Raw genomic sequence first — 25,821 nt, 5'->3', positions numbered from 1 at the left:
GAACCGAGTGCTCGGGGGCCGCTGCACGCAGCCCCGGGCACTCTCTCTCGGAACTTCCTTCAGTGGGCCCTCGGGGTACTCGGGTGCCCGAGGGGCTACTGCTCGTAGCCCCGGACACACCCCTCCCGGTACTTGGTTCTCCTGGTCGTCGGGGGACTTGGGTGCTCGGGGGTCACTGTTTACCTCACCGAGCACTTTCTTCCCGTCACTTAGTCTTCACAGATCATCGGGGAACCTGGGTACTCGGAGACCACTGACTGTGGCCCTGAGTGCCCTCTCCCGGAACTTAGTCTTTTTTACCTCGCGGAGGTGACCACGCGGGATGGCGCCACGTGGCGGATTGCTGGCCTGGCCTCAGGATTTAGGGACCCCTGGTTCCTGATTCACCGACAGACCCCTATCTGGGTCACAGGTGAAACCCCTTTTCTTCGTAGTTTTTGGCGTCGAAGCAATGCTCCCCTCTGAAATCGCCCTTCAGTCACCTCGAGTCAATAATTACTCAGATAATGACCAGGTGGCACGACGAGAAGATGACATAAACCTGATCGAAGAGTTCCGTCATCGCGCTCTAATTCGAGCTGCCCGTTATCAATAAAGCTTCGGACGCTACCACGACCGAAAGGTGTGTAAGTGAACACTGGTCGTAGGCGACCTCGTCCTTAGGCAAATGCAAAATAAGCACGGTTGGAATAAACTCTCCTCCAAATGGGGGGGACCATACAAAGTGGTCGCCATCACTCGACCTAGCGCAGTTAAGATAGCCATAGAGGGCGGTCATGAATTACACAACTTTTGGAACGTCGTCTTATTGCATAAGTTTTATGTGTAGGGTCGCTCGAAGACGGGCTTGTCTTTTTATTTTGTAGGACCTTTTAGACAAACGTGGAATATAGCTTGTAAGTTCTTAAATTAAGAAAAAATAGACTCTCTGTTTTGCAAACAAGCCATGGGCTCCCGACATATTGATTCTTCGACCACAGCACGCGACCACGCTCGACGGCCACTACGAAACTTAGTGACCAAGATGCCAAACGACCAAGAGGCCAGAGACAACGACCACCAGGCCATAAGTCCTCGCTAGGGTCGACCGCTACTCGCTCTCGACGGACTTGCCAAGCTGTGTCTTGTTCCGCACACCAAGAACCTAACTAGCGTACGAATAGAATAAGAACAGACATTCAACTCCCACATTTTTTCATTCATTGGAAAGGTTAGGTTACATGCCGACTGGTTGCATCCGATTGGACTAACTATCCTATTACATGTCTGCCCTATTCTCCCTGGCTCAAGCGGTTAGCGCAAAGTTGATAGAAAGGGCCCGATGAACTCTCGCCTCTATTTGCCCTTGAATGAGTCAAGGAACCTATTGTACTCCTCCTTGGAGCGGCAGCTCACCACTCCAGGGATCGGACGATGACTGGCATAAGGTCAAGGGAGGGTGGCTGACACAAAGACCCTGCTAGGGCTATTGATCGGCACCGGTGCACCCTGTAGATCGCCGCTTTGCTTCATCTTCGACTCTTCCTCTTCATCGATCTCCTTCTCCAGAAGATCCTAATTGACCCCCTCCTCATCATCAGAGATATCGATGACCTCGGTCGGAGGATCCACCCAAGCGGGAGATTGAGACGGACCGGAAGGGGACGGCCTTCTTTGGAAGGGCGTGAGCTCGATGGTCGCCGACTTCAACCTCGCAACCATACTCACGGCAACCGCCGCCTCCGGAAGCACCACGGCGAGTGGATCCGGAGCCGGAGCCGACTCTACCCTCGTCGAGCCGTCTAAGGTCATCGACCTCTCCGACGATGAGGGAAGGGAATACACTATGGCGTCGGGGCCTGCAGACACTACGTAGTAGAATGTAGGAGGGATGGAGGCGAACGAACTCTAGGCACTAAAAGCTTGAGGGTGAGAAGGAAGACGAGGTGGTGGTTTGAAAGGCCATCAAACACTCATCTTTTTTAAACCACAACGACACCCCAACCAACGCGGTCTTCAAACCACTCGAAATCCGAGAGGTGCACAGAAGGAACCAAGAGTCCTTTATGTCAAGTGGCAATCAATCTCTCTCTCGTACCCTCTTTTTTCCCTCTCGGGATATTTAAACCTCCCTACATGACGCGAAGTTCAGAGTTGTACTCTGAGGACTGACGGCGTCAATGACCACTCTCTAGGCAGACTACGTCCGTCCAGGGCCCAAGTGGTGTGACTAGGCCGGACCACGATCATGAGGAAGCTCGGGGGTTACTGTCGATGTATTGAGTAAATGGGTACCCTAACAAATAGGCCCCACAAGGGATCTAACGGTTAGAGACATATATTTTCTAAAATTGGTCGATCGCGCGACCAAGGTATGATTCCTATGACCAGTACAAGGCATACTCGACCAGTCTCCCTGCACCATCACATAAACCTGCGACCGGCCTCACTGGTCACAAGGCCGGATCTGACACGATCTATCTAATCATACTTATTGACATCCACTCAAGTGTTTTCCTTCTCCATGTAACAACTCTAGTGGACGAAGTCATGGACGCCGTAGATGTGTCTTGTCCCGTCTCGTAGCATTAAATGATATAAAGTGAGACTTTTGCATATCGACGTGGCGTCGCACGATGAACGGGACGTTGTCAGTAGGCCGATCAAGCAAGTGGTTGGGGGACGGTCCTCCATAATGATGGCTTAGTTTAGATATTAGGATGAGCAGAGTTTTTTGTTTGGACCCACACTTAAGTTTTCCTCCTCCCTAATATATAAAGGATGAGTACCCTGTTTGTAAAGAAAGAAAGATCAAGTCTGGTAACCAGCTAGAACTACCTCTATAATTAAATGAGATCCTCCATATCACAACATACATGACGTATGACTATTATCCTCCGGGAGGTCTGAACTTTATAACTCTCTATGTCCCTGAGTCTATCGTATACGCACACATCGATTCTTAAAACATCGTTTACGCAACCGCTATCCAGCATACCCCGAAATCATCGTTAGTGACTAATCTTCGATAATATATATACCGATCGCCGCCACAAAGGACAAGTAGTTATGATTTTGCATATTTCTCTTTGCTACGTCTTTATATGTAGTCTGTTTCATTTCGCTCTATCGGCGTACACCGACAATCGAGACTATGTCTCTATAACTCGTTATCCTTGCAATCCTACATCAGAAATGAGCGAATAAGATTTTTTTCCTTTATCTAAAAGCGTGTTTATTTCCGACACTTTTTTGGGCCTTTATCAGCTAATGCTACAAAATTATGGTGTCCAAGTGCCGGATTTCGTAGTGTCTAAGCACTGAATGCGTTGAACCATGTTTTTCTATTGTCTTCCAGCGAATACAACAAAATTATACGGAGTATATTGCATCAGCGCCAATTTTGCCGAATTCTAACCTGTAGCACAATTCTCGAGGTGCAGCTTGTCTGATTCCTCTCGATCTTTCCTCTCGAGAGGAGGCTTCCTTGTCAATTTTTTACTCACCATGCCTCTGTACATACATAATAGGATACAACTCACACGTGCATGGTCATTGCAAATCATGCAATTTGTTGTGCCAAAATATTTGTATTTCTTGCTAAAATGAGCTGTGCCTGTGAGGCGTATCAGGATCTTCTGACTTTACTCCTTCTGACTTTACTCTTTTAATTCATCATGACTTCATTTTAAATCAAAAATATTACATAACTAACTTAAAAATGTTAAACAAGTTATGAAATAAAATTATTCAATAACTACATAAGAAAATATAAATTTCAATAAAATTAAAATCTAATTTTAGATGTCGATCAAAGATTAGACAGCTATTAAATACTTCATGGGTGAAGTATGAGACTCCCTGTAAGGCTGTGACATGTCTGTCCAGCTCGAGATTGTCAGAGGAAAGGGGCCAAAAGCGCAAATATTTTCTGCCCCTCTTGCAGGTGGGTCCCCTCTGCCGGTTTCCCGTTCCCCTTCAGTCCTTCACTCTACCGTGAATTCAGGTGATCCCGTTCCCCTCACCCCACACCCCTCCACTCCTACTCCTCCACCGCCCCGGATCTACCTCGCCGCGTCGGCGCGCGGACCACCGCCGCGAGGAGGCGATCGAGGTCGATCAAGCGCCGCGCGAGAGACGGGGGATCACCAGAGACGTAGAGCGAAATGTTCAAGTTCCTCAAGGAGGTGGTCGCGGGATCCGGATCGGGCCTCAAGGACTTCCCCTACACCGTCGGCGAGCCCTACGCCTCCGCCTCTTCCTGGGGCTCGTGGACGCACCACCGTGGCACATCCAAGGTACGCCGTCGGCATCCTTACCCCCTCGCACCTGATCGTTTAGATCCCCGTAGGCTTGGGAACTGGGAAGGTATTCGGCGTGCCGCTGATTCGGCTCATAGGCTGGTTCGCTTCGCTGTATCGGTGGTTGAGTTGGCCAATTTCCAGTTGGTGCGAACTTTGCGCGCTGTGCTAGTGTGGATTTCGGCGTGCTTCCGGTTTTTTGTGGCTGCGTACGCGTTGGATTTTGTGAGTCTGCGTTCTGTAGCTGTATTGGGTTCTCGGATGCGGTTTTGGAGTCTGTGTTACTGTGTTGGACTGGTACTAGCTTTAGTAACTCCTCGCGAGCAGAATTGGTGGATTGAGTGTTTAGTTGCCACGCGGCTAATCTGGAGCTTAGATTTTGTGCGGTAGTTGTCTTAACCTCTGGTTAAATTTTGAGTTCATGTGCTTGCGTAGAGCGGCTTGCCATCCAGTTTAATGAGGGTCAAGGATGCTGTGGATATTACTGCTGCTAGCACTTTAGTAATGTTGTATCGGATGAAGTTGGGAATTTCCTGGTGTAATATCTAGAATTATCATGAGATTTTCGTTGTGCGGAGCTATGTCGTTAAATTCATCTGATGGTAAGTAGTGCATGGATATGAAATTGTTTTTTGGGATGTGATGCCTTGTGGCCTAGGACATTCATGATTGAGATGTTGAATATGTGGGTCGTGTATTTGCAGATATTGCAATCGCTGATTTAAATCCTGGCACATTGCTGAATGCTGATGCTAATGTAGATGCGGGGCTGGAGGTCTCATTGAGCTTGGAAACAACTGATTTGTTGCTTTTGTGAAGTTACCTGAAAACCTTTTAGGTTCTTATGGACAAACCTGGGATGAATAACTTACAGCGATTCTTACTGTAGTTGTCAAATATGCAGAGGTTTAGAGCATTGCGTGTCATATTATCACCCAGGTGATTGTTACTATTATATTGATCGCATTTGTAGGAGTAGTATTATTCGTCCTTGTTTTGCCATCATTGCCCAATTTTCTCTTGGGCACTTTTGTTTGCTTAAGCTGTTCCCTTTTTTTTTCCCTCCAAAAGGATTACTTTATTTCAATTTTGTAAGATATGTTGCCACTTCCAACATTGTTGTTGCCTTGTCTTCTCCAGGATGATGGATCGCCTGTGTCAATTTTTTCTCTGTCAGGGAGCAATCCTCAGGACAGGCACTTGGTTGCTGGTCGCAATGGTGTTAAGAGATTACGAACAGTAAGCTACTGACTTTCATCATTTGGGTTTTGATGATCAATACTGCTGTAGCTTTCAAAATTGAAGAGGTAGTCTGTGTTGGCAAAATGTCAAGTCTTTAAAAAAATTATAGACAAAAACGAGAAGGGGTAAGTTTGTACCAAAAAGGAAGAAAAAAGATTGTCTTGATATTTCAGCATTCAGCATCATAGACTTCTATGTACTGCTCCATCCGCACCAGTATTGCATCGTTTTGTTGTCTCTTCCTTTTCATGGGAAGGCACACTTTATATTGTAATGGTTTTTTTTTTGGTTGATTGAACTTTATATTTTCTCAACATCTGCTAAGTTAGTTCAGTGCTGTTGTGGTTACTGCAGGTGCGGCATCCAAATATCTTGTCCTTTCTTCACAGTACCGAAGCAGAAGTTCCCGATGGACCTGCCATGAAGCACATTATTTATATTGTTACAGAGCCAGTTATGCCACTTTCTGAAAAACTCAAGGAACTGAATCTGGGTGGTACGCAGAGGTACCATGTTCTTGTCTTTTTGTGCTTATCAAAATGGTATTTTCGGAAAGCAAAGTCATGCAATTTGTAGCATTTTTTTCAATAGATTTTGATTTAGTTCTATAATACATCTCTTGGATCATTGAACTTTATTCTCATTATGGCTAATTAATAATGTTGCAGAGATGAGTATTTCGCATGGGGTCTTCATCAGATATCGAAAGCTGTGAGCTTTCTCAATAACGACTGCAAGCTCGTAAGCTTCTGCATAATTTCCGCATTAAGAGTTAAAGAGTGGAATTTAATATGCATTCTGGTTCATCTTTAGTCTATCTTTAGATGCAAGCTAACACCTTCCATCATTTGTTGCTTTGTGATATTTACTTGTAGATTTGCATTGATGATTTCTGATGATCCTGCTTGTTTGTAACTGTGTTATATTTAGATGAAGCAAATTTCATATGAAGCATGCGGTTATTGATTTGTGTATACTGCTTGCAACTTAGGTCATTCCTACAATTTAACTTAAGTTTTTTTGCTCTATTGTTCTTGAGTATTGACCTGGGACATTTCCTTGTTTTTGATTATTGGTGTGGATGCAACTTACTTCTACCAATGTAATTGGATTAAATAGTGCATTCACGTCAACACAGTGGGGTCTTCATACGTAAATGAAAATTGCAAACACTGGAATGCTTTGATCGTAAATGACCTGATTGCCATCACTTGTTCAATTCCAGGTTCATGGGAATGTATGCTTGGCCAGTGTAGTTGTTACTCAAACTTTGGATTGGAAGCTTCATGCTTTTGATGTTCTGTCAGAATTTGATGCTAACAATGAAGCCTCTGGTAGCCCCATGTTGGTAATGATTTAATCCACACCTTTATTATATTAGTTAAGGTTCACTTAGGTATCATTTGGTGAATGTTCAAGGAGTGCTCTTAGAAATTATAATCAAGCTTGGAAACTTGTTTTATTTCTACACCTGCTGTGTTAAGGTTCACTTAGGGTTGTTTCTAGAAAGCAGGGTCCAATACCCTTTTAGTACCATGGGAATTTAGGGAAAGGGATGGAGATATATAAATATATTCCTTAATAAAATAATAAAATGTTTCAATTTATCTGAAAACTTTTCTCATCTTTGTGTTTCTTCACAGCAATTTGAATGGTTAGTTGGAACGCAGTACAAGCCAATGGAGCTGACAAAGTCAGACTGGGCTGCAATTAGGAAATCACCTCCGTGGGCCATTGATTCTTGGGGATTGGGTGAGCAGAACTAACACTTAATGGTTCCTTATCCTGCATTGCATGCTTACAATGGCCGCTTCTGTAAATTTGTCGGTTATGGTACGGGGGAAATTGTGTTCCAGGGTGTTCCTATATTGTGCGCACTTAGAGATTAGAGTTTTCGTTATTTCTTAAATGGTTTCCACGTGCTTATATCTGTAGTTCCAAATCTTTTATGTTAAATACTGCTGAGCTTTTGCATTCTAGAGAAAGCCAAGAGAGACTAATGAAAAAAAGCGTTAAAAGTGTAAATCGATAAATTGATGCAATTTGAACTTTTCTGTTATTTGCCCTGGGTGATAGTATTGATTGATAGTCCCTGAATCATGAAATAATGAGAATATAACACTTGTCACAGGGTGTTTAATTTACGAACTCTTTTCTGGTGCAAAGCTGGCTAGGACAGAGGACCTTCGAAATATTGCTTCAATCCCAAAGGTTAGCTTGCATGATTGCACTTAAACTTATTTCTGCACCATGCTACTACTTTTTTTGTTGTTTTTGGAGCTTCCCACTGTTCTGGCTGCAGAACGTTATTCTGAGAAGTTTGTATATTTACATATTTTTGAGTTATTGATTATTTTCTTCCTTGTAGTCTCTACTTCCAGATTACCAGAGGCTCTTGAGTTCCACACCTTCTCGTAGATTAAATCCTTCAAAACTTATTGACAACAGCGGTAAGTTCAACATTTCTTCCTTGTCTTTTGGCCAGCTGTTTTTGAGACATTTATTGAATTAATGCATTTCTTCAGTGTTCAATCTTACTACCATTATTGTGAGTCTCACATCCGATTATTTGCATTAGTTTCAAAAGGCTGCAATGATGTCTTTGACTCTTTGTTTTCAGAGTTTTTCCAGAACAAGTTAGTAGAGACCATCCAGTTCATCGAAGTTCTTAATTTAAAAGATAGCGTTGAGAAAGACAGCTTTTTCCGGAAACTCCCAAATATAGCCGAACAGCTTCCCCGTGAGATAGTCCTGAAAAAGGTACTGCCAAAGTCTCCAGTAGAACCCTTGACTCCTCCATGTGATTATGCTTTGTACCTTTGTTTTTCCCCCCCAACGAACTGGGGACCTTGTCTTTGTCTATATGCTTATCATCTTGGCTACCTTGTGCACAGCTGCTCCCTGTATTGGCTTCTGCGCTCGAGTTTGGTTCAGCTGCTGCTCCAGCCTTGAATGTTTTGTTGATGATGGGATCCTGGCTTCCGGCTGACCAATTTAGTACCAAGGTGATCTTTTCTTTTGTTTTCACTCATTATATATTAGTTATGGTCACTGCTGTTTTATGGATCATCTAATAATCTGATTAGTTGAGAATGCTGGCCTTTTTCAGGTTTTGCCAACTATTGTCAAGCTTTTTGCCTCTAATGACCGAGCTATCCGAGCTAGTCTTTTGCAGCACATAGATCAGTTTGGCGAGTCATTGGCAGCTCAAACTGTTGATGAACAAGTGAGTGATCTCTTTTATATATTTGTGTTTCTGGAACATTGTCTGCATAAATATGCCTAATCATCTAACGTATTTGCAGGTTTTTCCTCATGTTGCCACTGGCTTCTCCGATACTTCCTCTTCTCTTCGTGAACTGACATTGAAGTCAATGCTTGTATTGGCACCAAAAGTGAGTTGCTTCGACTTTCGTGTTGGGCATCTAGGTCTATCATCCAAGATGTAGTCAGAAACTGATCGCAATCTATTGAATGCAAGTTATGAAGCAGAAGTATCACTGTTTTGTCAAAATTTCTGATTTAGCTACTTGCATGATCATGATTTTGTATCCCAAGTCCACGTATTACTTTGGTTACCAATTTTGGCATGTGTTCAGTTTTATTTTGGAAATATGTTCTTCTAAGGTCAGTGTGATGCCTAATTAGGGTTGAAATCCTGTTATTGATCCGGTTGCATGAACTCCTGTCCTTGCAGGAGCCTGCACATTGCACTTGCAATGACATTCTTTCTAATGAATAATTGTCTGGTCTGTTACTGTAGTTATCTCAGCGTACAATCTCAGGATCTCTCTTGAAGTACCTCTCTAAGCTACAGGTGATGCTCTGTTCAGATTGAGATGCCCTTTGACTCTGTTATACCTGCTTGGATATTTAGAAGGTTTATACTCAAGTTATGTTAAGCACTATTGTCTGTTGCAGGTGGATGAAGAACCTGCAATCAGGACGAACACTACAATTCTTCTTGGAAATATTGCAAACTACATGAATGACGGGGTTTGTCTCAAAGATACTACTATCCTTTTGCTTGTATTCCTGATTGATTTTCCTTTGCCATGTTATGTGTTAACTAGACATGCTGAAAATGTGATGCTATGGAAATTCGCTGAAGTTAGCTGTTTTTAACATGTGTCAGTTGTATATAGAGCAAAATTTTGTTCAGCAGTTTTCTTGACACTGGAAATCCATGATCTGAAAAAAAAAGAACAAAAATAAGTCCATAGTTTCATAGTTTGTGTATAAGCTTCTGCTTCCATGTTTACAGTGCAAGTTTTTGTTGAAGATAGTTTGTCCCAGCTGACCTGACCGATATATCTGGTATTAAGGGTATTCAGTACTATTTACTACTGCAGAAACATGATAAAACACAGAAAAATATGACAAAACAGTCACTGCCAGAAAACGTATGTACTGCCTGGATCTAGGATTAATCCCTAACTGGAAAATAGAACCGTAGCCAACTATTCTGGAAATGGATTTCATGTGGCTAATTCCACCGTATAATGTTCTTTGCCTCTTTGCTAACAAGGTTTTTGTTATTTCGACAGACCAGGAAGAGAGTATTGATCAATGCATTCACAGTCCGTGCATTACGTGATACCTTCCCTCCAGCCCGAGCAGCTGGTACATTAACCTGTGCTGATGTGCTGTTTTAGTACTTATAGAGCTATCTTCCGGTAATTATCAGTGAGAAATATGAATGCTATGTATTATAACTAATTTATTTGCTGCTGCTCCATGGCAGGAATTATGGCACTGAGTGCCACTAGTTCATACTATGAAATGACCGAGATTGCAACTCGCATCCTGCCTAATATTGTTGTCCTCACATTTGATCCAGATAGGTACAGCCTTTAGCTCCGTCTCTACTTTCTCATTGTTGCAACTGGCAATAACAGGCTTAATCTGGAATAGATTATCTTGTGTAAGGTTTTTATGGCGCTAGACCAGGTGTAGCATCTCTGGGGCACCAGGATGCATAGGTGTCTAGGTGAACATCTGCACAATTGGTAAAAGAAAGTTGCTTGATGGGTACATTCCCCTTTGGACAAAAATTGACAAAACAATGTGAAGTTTAACAATCTAGGTGGTTAATTCCTAAATGGCTAAATGGACATCATATTTGCAACACATAATCTTGAGTTTTAACTGTACTTTTCTTAATCGCATTTTGGTGATTTGGTCTTGCAAATCATTTGACATTTTTACAGTGATGTGAGAACCAAGGCTTTCCAGGCTACCGATCAGTTCTTGCAAATAGCAAAACAGCACCATGAGAAGGTATCTATATCTGGTTTGTTGCTTATGATTTACCCACTTTGCTGGATCACTTTAGCCCACAAATAGTTTGCTTCTAATGGTGTACCACATGTCTAAGGGTTTGTTTGTTTCGGCTTCAGATTGTGGCTTTCAGCTTTTACAATCTGAAGCTGAAACAAACAGTCAAGTTCTTGCCATAGCTTTTTACAATCCGCTTGTTGGATTGTGGGAAGCTTTTCACAGATTGTGAAGTCTATTTTTCTGAACTGCACATCAAAGTTTTTTAGAATCCACAATCTAAAAGCTTTCTACAATCCAGTTTTTTACAATTCATAATCTACAAGTTGCTTTTCAGAATCTCTAGCTGAAACAAACATGCCCTAATACTCGTGTGGGTACCAGCGATGGGCTGTATAGATTTTTACTTTGTTATGTTCCGAAGTATCACCTGTCTTAAGATGTTAAGGTAGCAGGCAAAAATCACTTGGTTATATTCCTCTGGACAACACAAAAATGATAACACAAACTCTTAAAGCGTCACTGCAGTTTTTTGTGGATCCTACCAGAAAATGGAATTGGCACGCATTCAGAAACCTCATTTGCATTATGCTAATTATTCTCTCTGTGTTCATTTCGGTTCAAGGCTTTGTTTCTTTACATTGTCTGCATCTTAGGCTAAATGTTTTTGGTACTGCTCCATTTATCTTTACATTATTGCTGGGATAAGGTTGTCTGCTGTATTTTTACCAGTAGAAATATTCTTCTTTGCCCTTCTGTTCTGTTGATTTTGCTATTCTTATGTTGTGCGATGTCTACTTTTGTGTACTACAGCTTAATACAGAAGACAATAGGGCAGCTGAAAGTACTGGTGTTCAGTTAAAGCCTGGAAATGCAGGTTTACTTGGGTAAGTTACCTTGCCTCTATGTTGGCTGCCAAAAGGAAGTAAATATTGTTTAAAATTTGGGTGGCTAGGTGGCTTTGTTGTTAATAAAATCAGCTATTATGCTAGATTTGTCTCCTTGAAAGCTTGGTCCAATGCATTCTTGACTTTTGAGTTTATCAGTAATAAATTTACTTGCATGTATCATTTCTGTGCTTTGCCGAGATCTATGCAAAATTAGAAAAACATATGCTGACCCAATGCCGAAGGAAGCCTTAATGTTGTATTGAGGTTATATTTTACGATATTTTAGTCTTGTTTTGTATCGGATTGTTTATGACAAACTCGTCTGACTACAGGTGGGCCATGAATTCTCTCACTCAAAAGGGTAAAGCTTCTGACTATGGTCCAGTATCTACTGCAAATGCCAATAATTCACAAGTTTCAGCACCCTTGGCTGCCACACCAGGTATTAGTAATTTAATTACCGCAATTCCTTTTACAGTTAAGTGTCACTCAAGTTCTCATCACTTTCATAGAAGGGTAAAAATGTGAGATGTAAATGTCTGAAAATAGTGTTACTACTCCGATACCAAATATAAGTCCATTCAGGTTTGTCCAAAGTAAAATCTTTTTAGCTTCCAAAAAATCATATAGATTGACAATATAAGGTTGATGTGACTAGATTAATCATGAAAAGTACTTTCATAAAATATAACTCTTTTCTATTTGAAATAATATATTTTTATTGATGTTATTAGTCAAAGTGTCATATTGGAGACCGTGTTGATGTCCTAATGGACTTATATTTGGGATCAGAGGAAGTAAGAAAGTAATAGATATGCCATGTTGGAATGTATGTGAATTCTATGTTCTGGCGTCCTGATGTTTGTAGTACCTACTTGCCTAATTTCTGGTGTATATCCTAGTATTTTTTTGCGCTGTTTGAGCATGAACACCTCTACTACTTCTGTTCGCTTTAAGAAGATCGAGTATTGAATATCAATTCTATTGTCACAGATAACCAGTCTGCCATGGTAGCATATGCGCCATCCACATCCAGCTCCCTTGATCAAGCTGCACCAGCATCAGCAAGGTCCTCAGTAGATGGATGGGGTGAGCTTGAGGATGGTAATATCCATGAAGAAAATGGTAGTGATAAAGAAGGATGGGATGATGTAGATCCGTTTGATGATAAGCCATCACCATCTCGTCTTTCCAACATACAGGCTGCTCAGAAACGTCCAGTGGTGCAACCAAAACAAGCTGGTAAGTTCGCTTTTGTCTAGTGTATTGTTTTACCTAAAACAGTCTCTTGGTCAGCTTTCATTAAAAATAATAGTATTGCTCAGTAACCACTGCAAAGATCATCAAATTGGAGATTACTGTCCACCGTGTCAATGATGTTTAGCCCTTGACCACATCTCAGCCTCACATCGGATGACATTTTCTACTCTATGCTTCTTTGTGATGGTCCTGGGCTAATTGATTAAAAAGATAGCCATTTATTTTCATTGTTTTCTCTTTCTGATTTTGTCAAATGTAGTTGCGAACTCATCAAAATCAAATCAACTAAAAGCGCCAAAATCAGATGATGATCCTCTATGGGGTCCTATAGCTGCTACACCACCGAAAAGTGCATCAAAGTCTACAGACATCAAACCGGCAGCATCGCACAATGATGACGATGACATATGGGGTTCAATAGCTGCACCTCCACCAAAATCATCTGGGAAGCCATCGAAGCCAGCAGCAGCGAACAGTGACGACTTATGGGGTGCGATTGCGGCGCCTCCACCAGCAACCAAAGCTAGACCTTTAGCTTCATCGGGTAGGGGTCGAGGAACAAAGCCGGCACAACCAAAACTTGGTGCTCAAAGAATAGGAAGGACATCCTCAACCGGGATGTGAGGTGTCATGATGTCAGGTGCTGTACAAGAATGCAAAGTTACCCTTTTGCCTTTTCCCTTGCTTCTGAGTTTCTGTCCAGGAGATCATTCTTTGTAAACTAGTCAAAGCATTTATATGGACATGATTTTGAGGAATGGAATAGTATTATTTTACAATTGTGTATTACGATAGCTTCAGAAGATTTTTGTAAATCACAGCTACAGACATCTTGAAACTATATTGTTAATATATTGGTCTTGCCTTATTTTTTGGCTTGATTGTTATTTAGACATTTCGCTTTGTATTGGGATTAAACACATGCTTATATGAGATGAACAAATACTTGAGTACAACATTTGGAACACAAATTCTTTAGGAAGAATGTCCGGACATGAATAGTTGCGGACTTTTTGAAGGGGGCCTTTCCGTGCAGCTATGATTTAAGCGTTGTTACCACTTTAGTACAACTTTTTGAAGGCGGCATTTCCGTGCAGTTTGAAGGTGGCCATTGCCGTGCTGCAGGCTGCATGATCCTGTGGTACTGTTACACTACAATATACGATTTCAAGTCTCACCTGCCCCATAAAATCCACACCAAGTATGCATGCTTTGCAAACTGCACGAATCTCAACTTAAGGAATGGTCCTGAAGTTTGTAGGATGATGTAGAGGCTTGTCTGAACACTTTGGATCATTGGATGGACGGGCCTTCGTGCGAAAATAACAGTCACCTTGGTACAAAACTTTGCCTTTCTGGGACGTACTTTGGTAGATCGGTTCGCTCGTCACGGTGCCACGATTATCAATCACTTCCTGATCTAGTGTTGCGCACGTCTTCATCAGCTTTAAACTTCGTGACATCGGACGTTAGCAAGCAGCAGCGACGACCTCACGGTTTGAAGTCTATGCCCATCTTCTGTATCCGCGGATTCTTTTTGCAGTCAGTCGCGCCCATCTTCTGTATCCGCGGATTTGTTTTTGCAGTCAGTCGTGTTCCCGTTCCCTGAAGAAGCGCCTCTGCTCCTCGTCACCCATCAAAACCTCAGCAAGTACACGCACTTGTTTATGGTGCGATGCAACAGCGACAGTGTTTTCTCACGGCGAGCACCAGATCCTTCACCAGTAATCTTTGCAGGAGCACACTCCACGCTCGAAGCGATGGAAGCGGCTGGCGTCCCTGACCAGGAACGCGCGGTTGGCAATTGCCGAAACCGACTTCAAGAACGAGTGGCAGTCCCCGCACACCCTGAGGTTCTTGATCACCACGATCTCGCTGCCGGCCTCGGTGTTCAGTAACCCAAACGCCGCGGCCAACTTCTCGCTGTGAAACCCAAACAGCCGCTGCGCGGCAGCCTTCTCCGCGCGTTCCACGACCGCCCTGCTCTCCCTCACTCCCGACTTCTTCATCATCTGCTCCAGCCTGATCACGAGCTCGTAGATCCTCTTTGCCTGCGGGTGCGAGTGGTCGTCGGCCATGAACAGGTGAACCCTTCCCTTGTGCTCGACGTAGCTGCATCCGGGCTCCTTCTTGAGCCCGCGGTCCCTCATCATCGCCCGCACCCTCGCCACGCCGTCCAGCTGCCCCGTGTCGGTGTATATGTTCGACATGAGCACGTAGTACCCCACGTTGCTCGGCTCCAGCTCGACGACGTGCTTAAAGGCCTCCTCCCCTACCTCCGCATTCTTGTGTATCTTGCACGCTCCAAGAAGCGCACCCCAGACCGCACCGTCAGCTGGCATGGACATCGACGAGATGAGCTCACGCGCCTCCTCGAAGCGGCCGGCGCGTCCGAGGAGATCCACCATGCAGGTGTAGTGTTCCAGCGTAGGTCGCAGTCTGTAGGCGCTCTCCATTGATAAGAAGTACTTGCGCCCCTCGTCATACATCCCGGCGTGGCTGCACGCCGAAAGGAGGCCGACCATTGCGACGTTATCTGGCCGGATACCTTCGGACACCATCCTTTCAAAGAGGCTGATGGCGACATCGCCGTGCCCGTGCATGCCGTACCCGGTGATCAGCACCGTCCACGACACGATGCTCTTCCTGGGCATTTCGTCGAACAGTTGCTGCGCCTGGGGCAGGCTGCCGCAGCGCGCTTGGAAGTTGATGAGTGCGTTGCACAGTTGCACGTTGGTGCGGAAGCCCGGGAGTCTGTTGCGCACGTAGTGCTCGACGTCGAAGCCCACACCGCGCGCGCCCAGGTGCGCGCAGGAGGAGAGCACGCCGACGAGCGTCACGGCGTCCGGTTCCACCCCGCCGCCGCTCGGGCCACGCATGCAGCGGTAGAGCTCGAGGGCGTCAACAGCCAGGCCGTTCTGCGCGTGGGCTGAGAGCACAGCATTCCACGACACGAGGTCGCGGGATGCCAGCGGCATCTCGTCGAAAACCCGCCGGGCGAGGGCGGCGCCAGCCGCCCCGCCGCGCGCGTACGTGGATATGAGGCAGTTGGCCACGGATGTTTCGGCGGCGAGCCCAGCCCGGGCCGCGAGTGCGTGGATCTGTGGCACCACGTTCAGGGGCGCGGCGGGGACAAGCGCGAGGAGAGTGACGGCGTCGAAGCGGACCGAGGCGGCGCGCATGCGGCGGAAGACGGCGAAGCAGGCGGCCGGGAGGGCATGGAGCGCGCAGCCGGAGATGGCGGAGTTGAACGCAGTGCGGAGCGTGGTGTGGGGCGTGGACGCAAGAGGCATTTCGTCGAGAAGCTTGTGGGCGAGCGGGAGGAGGCCGAGGCGAGAGTAGGAGGCGAGCAGCGCGGAGACTAGGTAGGCGTCGGCGGCGGGGAGCAGGCCGCGCTTGGCACCGAGCGCGTGTATCTGGGCGACGCCGGAGGGGAGGGACAGCGTGGCGCAGGAGATGGCAGCGGCTGGGAGCGCCAGGGCGTGCGGTGGAGGCGAGGGGTCGCCATGGCGTAAGAGGGCCAGTGCCTCGCGGTGCCGCCCGAGGCGCGTCAGGGTGCGCACCCGCGCGCTCCATGGCTCGGTGGAATTCGCGTTGACGGCGAATGCGGCGGCGGAGATGGAAGGCTCGGTGGCCATGGCCTTGTCATGTGGGAGAAGGTAATGAGGTGTGTGACCAAATGCGCCACTCGCTGGCATGCGGGCCCGTTCTGCCAGGCAATGACACTTAACGGTTCTTCTGTTGGGCCTGTTTGTTTTAGTTAGGATTTTAAAAAGTTGATGTTAATTGTGGAATCTAAAAAATTAGACGGTAAAAAGATAAATTGTGAAAAATTTAATTATAGATTTAAAAAAATTTGATGTATAATTCAGTAAAATAGATTTTTATAATTAAAATAATTTAGAGAAATCAGCTTCTTATATTCCCACGATGTAATAAACGAATCGGAAAAAACTATAGTAAAAAACTATTTATTTATTTTAATTTCAGATTGTAACAATTCGAAGACGAAACAAATTAACTATGTAAGTATTTTGGATAAAAAAACATGTGCGACTTGACCCATAGTATCGTAGCTAACGCGCTAAGTATATCCTCTGGAGAGTGCATTCATAGGGATGAAACTCAAAGAAATTGATCAGAGCCCACACAAGCGGTGCAGCGTGGAGTTTAATTCGATGTTTAAGAGAATGAAAAATACATTATTAAAAAGCTGTACGTTTTGAATTCCAAAAAAATGGATCGGAAACATTACAAATTACACCCAATTTTCTGAATCACGCAATAGAATCAAGAATCGTTCAAGAATTTTCACGAACCAAAGCTAATTGAATCTTCCAGCGGCGTAAGAAAGACAAAAGAAACTGAGAAAAACGCTCAGGTCAGCTGTACTCGCCGTACCGCCGGCTTCGTAGGACTGAACTGACGGAGCTGTACCCCAGCACGCGGTGAAGCGGCCCCGGCTGCTCGCCGCTCAGGCGGCCCCTCGCAAGCGCATAGTTCTCGGTGTCCTCTGCGCCGCAGACGGCAGGCTGCGGCGCGGAAAAAATCTTCTTCGGTCGGCCAGACGAGCCGCTCGCCGGCAGCGTCAGCGCGAGCGCTTCGCTGCAGCCGCCACACTGCAGCCTTGCGACTCTGCCCAAGAGCAGGGCGGTCGGCAGCTGCAGTATCTCCGAGCACTTGTCGCAGATCACGAACGGCGTGCCCCCCAGCACCGGGCGGCAGTGGTGCGTCCGTGCCCTGAGCCCGCCGCGTCGGCTGTTCGATGCCGACGACGAAGAAGAGGACGAGGTGCTCGCGTCCCGGCGCGGGCGCTCTCCGGGCAATGCCTGCGCGAGCTGCGACTCCAGACGGCGCATAAGGCGGGAGCTGCGCCGTGTTACTGTACTCGTGTCGCAGCTGTCGTCGCTGCACGCTGCGCTCATCCCAGACATGCCGGCATGCCGGTGCCCGTCCATACTGCGCGGCTGGTCGACGGCGGCGATGACCCTCCGGAGGTTGTCCAGTGCCTGCAGGAGGCGCTGCTGAAACGCCGGGTCAGTCAGTGGCGACCTCGCAATGTTGGGCAGCTCGAATCCTGACAACACCGTCGCCGCTTCGAGCTCTTGTGAGCTCAGAGGCGACGCCCGGCGCCGGTAAGAAGCTGCCGACGCTGGCACGTCGCACTCTGAATCGGTGCCTGATCCTCCATCGTTTGGAACGTCCACGTCACCGCTCATCGATCGCCTGGTTCTCCGCGACGAAGGCCGTAGTTCGGCCACGCGACTGTGAAGCGGCGAGCTGGTTCTTTCCGCTTCCGTTTGTTCATCCCGGTTGCTTCTTGGACCGGTTCTGACCGAACCAAACTCTCTGTACGGCGAGGACGAAGTGGCTCCGGTACCCTGGAAGCTGCTCGGCTTGAAATTACCGTATGGAGTTGACCTGCTCGGTACCGGAGGCTGCCCGTCGTCGTCCTCGACGACCCAAGCTGGCTTTGGATTCGACTGTTCAACCTCGTCGGAGAACACCGACGCTGTGTCGGCGGAGAGGATCTCGAGCTGCGCGAGGGCGTACTCGGTCTCGTCGGTTGGCCGCGGGTTCTTGCCTGCCTCAATGCAGAAGAAGAACCGATCAGTCGATCACATCATTTGCTACTTCGCAACAAGGAAGGAACAGCGCCGTCTGCCGGCCGGAACGCATGCCGCACCAGGCGCTGTGCTCTGCCGTTTACCTCGGATGGGCGTTCGGCACCTGCTGCAGTAGTAGATGACGGCGTTGGGGTCCTGGTAGATCATGGCGCGGCAGTATGGGCACCGCCCGAACCGCGCCTTCACCTCCTCGCTCTGCATGACGATGGCGCCAGCAAATTTGCTGCTCACCTGCAACAACAGGGCAAGAATTCGTGAGCGGCCACGGCAAGAACTGCGTTACAGCAGGCAATAGGAAAAACCGATATGCTTACCTAGAAGCCAGATTCTTCAGAATTCTCCCAAATTCTTCACCCGTTCAAGTGTAATTGTCGCAAGAAGGACAAGAATTCCTCCTGAGACCGTATGGCGTAAGCTGCTCTGTTCCAAGAAACCCAGGCGCAGAGCCTCCTTCTGAGACGTGAGCCCAAAGGAAAGCTGAACGATGAAGAACTAGCCAGAAGCAACAGCAGAAGGAAACGCGTAGGCACACATAACGTGTGCAGAATAAATGCCACTAAGAGGAGTTTTTATGATAGTGAAAATGCTATTGTGAGGAGTTAGTGCGAAGATTGCTACTTCCAAACCGCCGTTGACGAAAGTGAAATGAAATGGCAGGTGCACGGGCGCTGAAAGCAAAGAGGAGAGACCCAGTCCGCACTTGTGCAGAAATGTTTTTTTTCCTCACGGCCTCGCCTCCTTTTATTCCTTAGCTTTGAATTGGTAGGAACCAGGCTGTTCTGACCTTTCGCCGCTGTAGTTACGAGTGACAACTAAGGTTGTACCCACGTACGTGCTTTCATCGAAGTCAACGTTAGGACCCCGAGTTGCAGACAGTGTTTCTTGGTGATTTTATTTATATATTTAAAAATAAGATATTTATATTTATATATAAATGTTTATTTGGTAAATAATATAGAACAAGTCTACTTTAATAGACTCAGTCTACTATCAATATAATGTTTAAAATAGATATCTATGTTCCATCATTTTTTTAAACAATTTCGTCTCGAATTTTTAAAAAATATTTCTTAATTTCTAATTATTCAATCTTACCACTCACTATCCAAACAATTTAAAAATAAAATAGATTCGTTCTAATCTCATCGTGCCCCACGGGATGGATCTACCTTGTTAGAGCATCTTCAACCGACTACTCATATTTGATCCCCTATTCCTCTTATTTAGGGGCTCCTCATCCACATTTCATTTCCTACTTCTCAGCGCGTTTTAATCGGTCCCTCATATTTGACCTCCTATATTCGAATCGTCTCTATTTTATTAATAGCTGGTAACTCTCTCTCCCTCTCTCCAGAGCCTCTCTCCCGACACCGGCCAAAGCTCCCTCTCTCTCCCCGCTCCTTCTCTCTCCCCGACCTCCCTCTCCTCGAGTTCCCTCTCTCCACACCTCCACGGCACGGTCGGACGGGTGAGGGGGCGACGGCACAGCGTGGGCGGGCGAACGGGTGTGGGGAAGCGCGAGCGGGCAGGTGCGGGGCAGTGCGGCGGCGCGGGAGGGGCCGTGCGCGGGTGCGGCGGCATGGGTGTGGGGCCGGATGAGGAGCCCTTAGATGTAGGGGGTGAGGGAGGAGATTTAAGAGCTCCTCAAAGAAAGGGGGCCGGATAGGGGGTCGGTTGGATACCGATTTTCATCGTTTTTCCCTCAAATATAGGATAGGGGGTGGGAAGAGGGCTCAGTTGGAGATGCTCTTAGGACGGGAGAGACGATACCGTGTCATGGACAGCAGGTTACCAGGGTTGCAGTCTTCCTCTGCTTTCTCTGCACTGGACACGGGAACCTTTCCAACATCCTCCACGCAAATAATTGAATTTGGTGCAGAACCAAACGACAAGAGCTCATATCTTAATGCGTCGATGCCAATAATGCAAGATTGTTTTCGATTGTTTTTCTGTATGTACCGTCAGGTTCTTCCTGCCTGTGTTGTGTTCTTGGTAATTACACTCTTGAGCAAATAGTGAGTTCAACTCAAATTTATCGAATATCTAACTATAGAGTGTATATATATAGTATATCATATATAGACGGGTTATACCGTGTGTATACTTAATAACTATGGATATTAAAAAAATGAATCTGTGCTATTTGATACTTCCAAAATCTAGAAGGTGTATACTATAAAGTTCTTAATTGCTTACCAACTCAAGAAGAATAGTATCCGTAACAAAATTATCTACTTGAACGATAAGAAGATATCTCTATCGATTACAGATGGATAGGAGGCGGTACATCACTCTTATATAAAACAGAGACACAAATCCCACGGAGAGGGTTCTTTTTTTTCCGGCTACTCAAGCCAAGCATCAAAACCTTAACACAAAAGGAACTCGATGACTTTAGCCCTAGGTTAGACTAAATCCGATCTACTCCTTGTAATAGGTTAGCCACATTCCCTGTACTCGAGTGAATACATATACATAATCAACCACACAGGAGATATGGTATTACTCCAACTGGAGGCCCAAACATGTATATATCGCGTGTTTCTCGCTTCATGATCGATCTCTCATTCAAGAAGGTAACCCCATTATTTTTCAGACACATTGTCAGGAACAAATCCTCGACAATTGAAGCGTTAGGTAGGGGTCTTCTGCTTTTTAGGATTGGCTATGTCTCGAGTACACATCGGCACCAGATTCTCTGACGACGGCTTCTACGGCCACTTCGGGTCAATAACGATCACCCTCGAATCACCCCTAGCCAGATCAAAGATCACATTCGTAACTATGATCTTCCGCTAGGATCATCAAGGTAAACTGATATGCACGGTACTATCGAGTCCAGACCATACAACGAGGTGGGACATCTCGAGTGGGATCCCAAGGAGCCCAATGTTCTCTAGTGCATGGACACCGGCATTGACGAGGGTGGTGACAACAACTCCGTTGCCATCCAGAGTAGCCAAACAGATCGGCTCATGTTCATAGCCAGGGGAGCTGATATCCCACCTGCTGATCCAATGGTGGTAGATCCAAACGCTGTGATAAACAATGGTACGAAAATTCCCAAGGATCCAACAGTGGTAGCCACCTCTCATGGTACTAGCGTTCCTAGCAATATGCTACTAGAGACAATTGCAGCTGGAGCCTTACATGTCCTTGACACAACTCTCCATTGACGGACCGCAGAAGGTCAAGTACCTCCTGGTATTCAACGACGACTTTCGGTGGGCACACCTCCACCACCACCAGCTCAAACATCGAGGGACAAGCTCTCTCAGAATAGCAATCGTGGAGCAGCATCGTCTCGACCATAGCCAAGTTTGGGCAGCGATGTTTTTAGCACTCCAAATGCTAATGTCCACGGAGCCTATATGATTATGAGATCTCTTCTTGAGTTGGATCCAGCGAATCTTTTAACTCCTATGGTTAACCAGGTTAGGACCCTACTCGATGCGGCCCAAATCCAAGCTGCTCGAACGAACAATCATAACAACTCTAGACGCCCCAGCTGGCAAAACGCCGGCTCGAGGAGCCATAGACGCAAGTATCCCCAAGTCGAGGGATCCCAGGAAGGAAGCTCATGTGATCGAGCCCGAGCATCACTTTGCGAGCCAAACTGTAACTGCCATATCCATATACGCAGGAACCAGAGTGTAACACCCTACTTTACAACTAAGCATAATTATTTGAAAATAGGAAATTTTGGCAGCATTTCCTCTATAGGGGCGGTATAACTGACTATAAAAAAGATCACAGGCAGACAATATATGATATAACCAACATATATATAGAAACCTTCATGACACTACCAGCGTCTTACCACAACATATACAAAACAAACGACAGACCACCAAAACACAACTTATAAACATCGGTTGAGTCATCGATATTGTGATGAGGTAGTGCGTGCATTTTGGGGATGGATCTTGGGGATGGAAGGTTTCTATATATATGTTGATTATATCATATATTGTCTGCCTGTGATCTTTTTTGTGGTCAGTTATACCGCCCCTATAGAGGAAATGCTGCTAAAATTTCCTATTTTCAAATAATTATGCTTAGTTGTAAAGTAGGGTGTTACACAGAGAGACCTGAGGAATCACATTCCTCACAATCGGTATGATCTACGTACAGTGATAGACAACCACCATGAGGAATGCCGTGAGAACGACCGCCGTCATTACGATCGTAGATCTCCAAGACGAGATGGTCAATGTGACTCCCATGCTCGAAGGAACACGCGTGATAATACTCCCCCACCTCCTCCTGAAGAATTTGATGGAGGTTGTGAAGCTTTCATACACGAGCTTAGGTTGATCCGATGACCCGAGAAGTTTAAGACACGTCCAATCTAGAAGTATGATGGGAAGATCAACCCTAACAAGTGATTGTAGATCTATACCACGATAATTCAAGCAGCGAGCAGCGACAACAAGGTAATGACTAATTATCTGTTGACCGCACTCGATGGACCTGCCATGTCCTGGTCGTTGAACCTGCCTCCTAACTCAATCTGATCATTGGTCAAGTTGAAGGCTCAGTTCATAGCCAACTTCCAAGGCACATTCGAGTGACAGGAACGGAGAACGATCTCCATAAGCTAAACTAGGGTGAGGAAAAATCACTCCGAGATTTCATTCATCGGTTCAGCGACTGGCGTAATGCAATCCCAGACATCTTCGATCAGTCAGTCATCATCACCTTCAAGCGAGGTGTCCTGGACACGGATTTGCTCAGGAAGATGGCTACTCGTAAGATTCACACAGTCAGAGAGCTCTTCGAGTTGGCCAACAAGTGTGCAAAGCAAACAGAAGCCCAGGAACGCACCAAAAATCCTCAATCTGGCAAGGTCAAGTCTGAATCCTCGAAGAATGGGGGGAATAGGAACAAACCCAGTGATAAGCAGAAGGGTCCAGACACGACCATAGCTGCGATCGATAGGAGCAAGTCACACAACACTAGGGAAAACAAAGGCATAAGTCGAGGTGGTGGGAAGTGGTATCTTGTCCATCGGACCAGCCAACACGACTTCGACAAATGCCATATCATCAAAAATAAGGTATAAAAAGCTCAAGGTCACTGTTGTTGAGCATAACAACAAATAGGCCAGCCAAACGTTAACGGTGACGAGCCCGAATTCCATGAGGTCGACCAAAGTCTAGCACACATCTTTGGATGATTCGCCATATATGAATCTAAAAGGCAGTAAAAGGCGATCAAACGAGAGGTCAATTTGTCTCTTACTGGGCCTACTCAATACCTCAAGTGGTCGGAGGTTCCGATCACCTTCAATCAAGTTGATCATCCAACCGCAATACCAGAAAATGGCTTTGGCTTCCTGGTGAAAAGATCAGAGGGATGGAGAGGAAAGGAGAGAGCAGGGCATGGGCTGCTGACTGTGCGGGTGATCTTTTGCTGGCATTATGAGAAAGATCAGGGAGGGAGAGAGAATAGAGAGAGATGGGAAAATACCTGAGGAGAGAGTGACCAGAGAGTGAGAGAGATCAGAGAGATGAGTTGTGAGATATTTGTGTAACCAATTGATGTATTTGAGTTTGTAATGATTCAATTTGAATAGGTTAAATTGAATTGAATTGGCATAATTCAAATGAGTTTGAATTAGAAATTGAAATGACTTGTTTTGAATTGGATTGGAAATTCAATTTGAATTATTTGAATTGAATTGAATTGTGTAAATCACTTAATGACTTGGATTCGAATTGATTTAGAGGAACGGGATTGAATTGGCGAAGCGATTGAACTGGAAATGAAATGAATATAACTCAAATGATTTGAATTGCATTTGAGTACGAATTCGATGATGATTTGATCGAATCTAGATTTAAGATATTTGGGATTAAATTCAAATAGGAGTAATTGAATTTAGTTTGATTCAAAAAGGAATATTTGAGTTGGATTGGAAGATCGATTGTCACTGATTGATTTGGATTAGGGAATTGCCGAGAAAACTAAAATGGATTCGAATTTGAGGGAACTTCAAATTCGAACCACCACACAAAGAACCATAAAAACAATTAAACCAAAATGCATATGATGAATTCATTGCAACGATTTAGTTAGAAATTAATTTAGTGCTCTTTAGAATACTTAGCCTAAATAATATATTTGAATACATACATACAACTATATACACATTCAAATATATATTTCCTTGATTTTATACTAGTTTAATAATTAGAAACTTTTTTAATTTGGAGCGAATTTTGCTATTTTCTAAAATGCTAAAACTCAAGGTGTTACAAAGCCCGACTCCAAACCTGTGGTGTAGAAGCAGCGAAGATTTATGTAGAATAGGAAGCAAGATATCTGGGAGGAGATCAACAAAATCCTTAAGGCGGGCTTTATTCGAGAAGATTGTCACCCTACATGGCTGGCAAATCCCGTCCTCGTATAGAAAGCTAATGGTAGATGGAGAATGTGTGTCAACTTCACCGACCTTAAGAAAACATGTCCAAAAGATCTTTTTCCTCTTCCACACATCGACCAAATCGTCGACTCTATAGCAGGTTGTACATTGCTATTTAGAGTATCACCAAATTAGTATGGGAATAGAGGATGAGGAGAAAACTGTTTTTACTACTCCTTTCAGTGTATTTTGCTATGTAAAGATGCCCTTCGTTTTAAAGAATGCTGGTACTACTTATCAATAGTGTATTCAAAACTATTTATAGCCCCAAATTGGACACAATGTGGAAGCTTATGTCGATGATATTGTTGTCAAGTTGAGAATCGGGGGTGCTTAGATTGACGATCTCAAGGAGACGTTCAATAACCTCAGGAAGTATCATATGATGCTCAATCTGGAGAAGTGCATATTCGTTGCTCCGTCTGAAAAGCTTCTCGACTTTCTGGTGTCAAGTCAAGGCATTGAGACCAATCCACGCAAAATCGAAGCTTTTGACCAAATGCAGTCACCTCGAACACTAAAGGAGGTTCAAATCAATTTATTTCTAGGATAGGCGAGTGAGTGATACCTTTCTTCAAGTTGCCGAAGAAGCACAACCAGTTCGAGTGGGCGGAAGAAGCGGAGCGTGCCTTTCAAAACTTAAAAAAGTATTTATTGTCTCCATTAATTCTTACACTACCTAACAAAAAAGAGAAACTCTTTTTGTACGTTACAGCTACTCCACAAGTTGTAAGGATGGTCCTGGTGGTCCAACGGGAATGCCTCGAGAAAAATGCCAAGGTCCAGAAACCTGTTTACTATGTGAGAAAAGTCCTACA

The 25,821-nt window shown here is 45.2% G+C and overlaps 3 protein-coding genes across 3 annotated transcripts; 1 reads left to right on the top strand and 2 right to left on the bottom strand.

The window, feature by feature from the left end:
* Positions 1 to 3,929: 3,929 nt before the first annotated feature.
* LOC133923304 (uncharacterized) lies at positions 3,930 to 13,836 on the top strand. Its single transcript, XM_062368690.1, has 21 exons — positions 3,930 to 4,277; positions 5,421 to 5,519; positions 5,877 to 6,028; positions 6,191 to 6,263; positions 6,748 to 6,870; positions 7,166 to 7,274; positions 7,654 to 7,733; positions 7,891 to 7,972; positions 8,143 to 8,282; positions 8,417 to 8,527; positions 8,632 to 8,748; positions 8,828 to 8,917; positions 9,286 to 9,339; positions 9,444 to 9,518; positions 10,070 to 10,145; positions 10,267 to 10,366; positions 10,733 to 10,802; positions 11,613 to 11,686; positions 12,022 to 12,131; positions 12,683 to 12,931; positions 13,209 to 13,836. Exons 1-21 carry the CDS (start codon positions 4,146 to 4,148, stop codon positions 13,571 to 13,573), a joined length of 2,481 nt encoding a protein of 826 aa, XP_062224674.1. The 5' UTR covers positions 3,930 to 4,145; the 3' UTR covers positions 13,574 to 13,836.
* A 388-nt stretch (positions 13,837 to 14,224) lies between these two features.
* LOC133923320 (putative pentatricopeptide repeat-containing protein At3g11460, mitochondrial) lies at positions 14,225 to 16,692 on the bottom strand. Its single transcript, XM_062368691.1, has one exon. It carries the CDS (start codon positions 16,645 to 16,647, stop codon positions 14,668 to 14,670), a length of 1,980 nt encoding a protein of 659 aa, XP_062224675.1. The 5' UTR covers positions 16,648 to 16,692; the 3' UTR covers positions 14,225 to 14,667.
* Positions 16,693 to 17,147: 455 nt separating this feature from the next.
* Positions 17,148 to 19,263, bottom strand: LOC133923288 (uncharacterized). The gene is made up of 3 exons (XM_062368688.1): positions 18,891 to 19,263; positions 18,660 to 18,807; positions 17,148 to 18,533 (listed from the first exon to the last, which is right to left on the bottom strand). Exons 2-3 carry the CDS (start codon positions 18,775 to 18,777, stop codon positions 17,332 to 17,334), a joined length of 1,320 nt encoding a protein of 439 aa, XP_062224672.1. The 5' UTR covers positions 18,778 to 18,807; positions 18,891 to 19,263; the 3' UTR covers positions 17,148 to 17,331.
* Between the last annotated feature and the right edge of the window lie 6,558 nt (positions 19,264 to 25,821).

This window comes from Phragmites australis, chromosome 1 (assembly GCF_958298935.1).
Source record: "Phragmites australis chromosome 1, lpPhrAust1.1, whole genome shotgun sequence".
In the NCBI taxonomy this organism is placed as follows: Eukaryota; Viridiplantae; Streptophyta; class Magnoliopsida; order Poales; family Poaceae; genus Phragmites; species Phragmites australis.
The sequence above is the reverse complement of the archived record's forward strand: the minus strand, read 5'-3'. Positions and strand labels throughout refer to the sequence as shown.

Coding starts and splice junctions, on each gene's coding strand:
- LOC133923320 (XM_062368691.1), bottom strand. CDS start 16,647: ATGCCAGCGAGTGGCGCATTTGGTCACACACCTCATTACCTTCTCCCA.
- LOC133923288 (XM_062368688.1), bottom strand. CDS start 18,777: ATGCAGAGCGAGGAGGTGAAGGCGCGGTTCGGGCGGTGCCCATACTGC. Junction 18,534..18,659: donor GTGCCGAACGCCCATCCGAG/GTAAACGGCAGA, acceptor GCATTGAGGCAG/GCAAGAACCCGCGGCCAACC.
- LOC133923304 (XM_062368690.1), top strand. CDS start 4,146: ATGTTCAAGTTCCTCAAGGAGGTGGTCGCGGGATCCGGATCGGGCCTC. Junction 10,146..10,266: donor CCCTCCAGCCCGAGCAGCTG/GTACATTAACCT, acceptor GCTCCATGGCAG/GAATTATGGCACTGAGTGCC. Junction 12,132..12,682: donor ACCCTTGGCTGCCACACCAG/GTATTAGTAATT, acceptor CTATTGTCACAG/ATAACCAGTCTGCCATGGTA.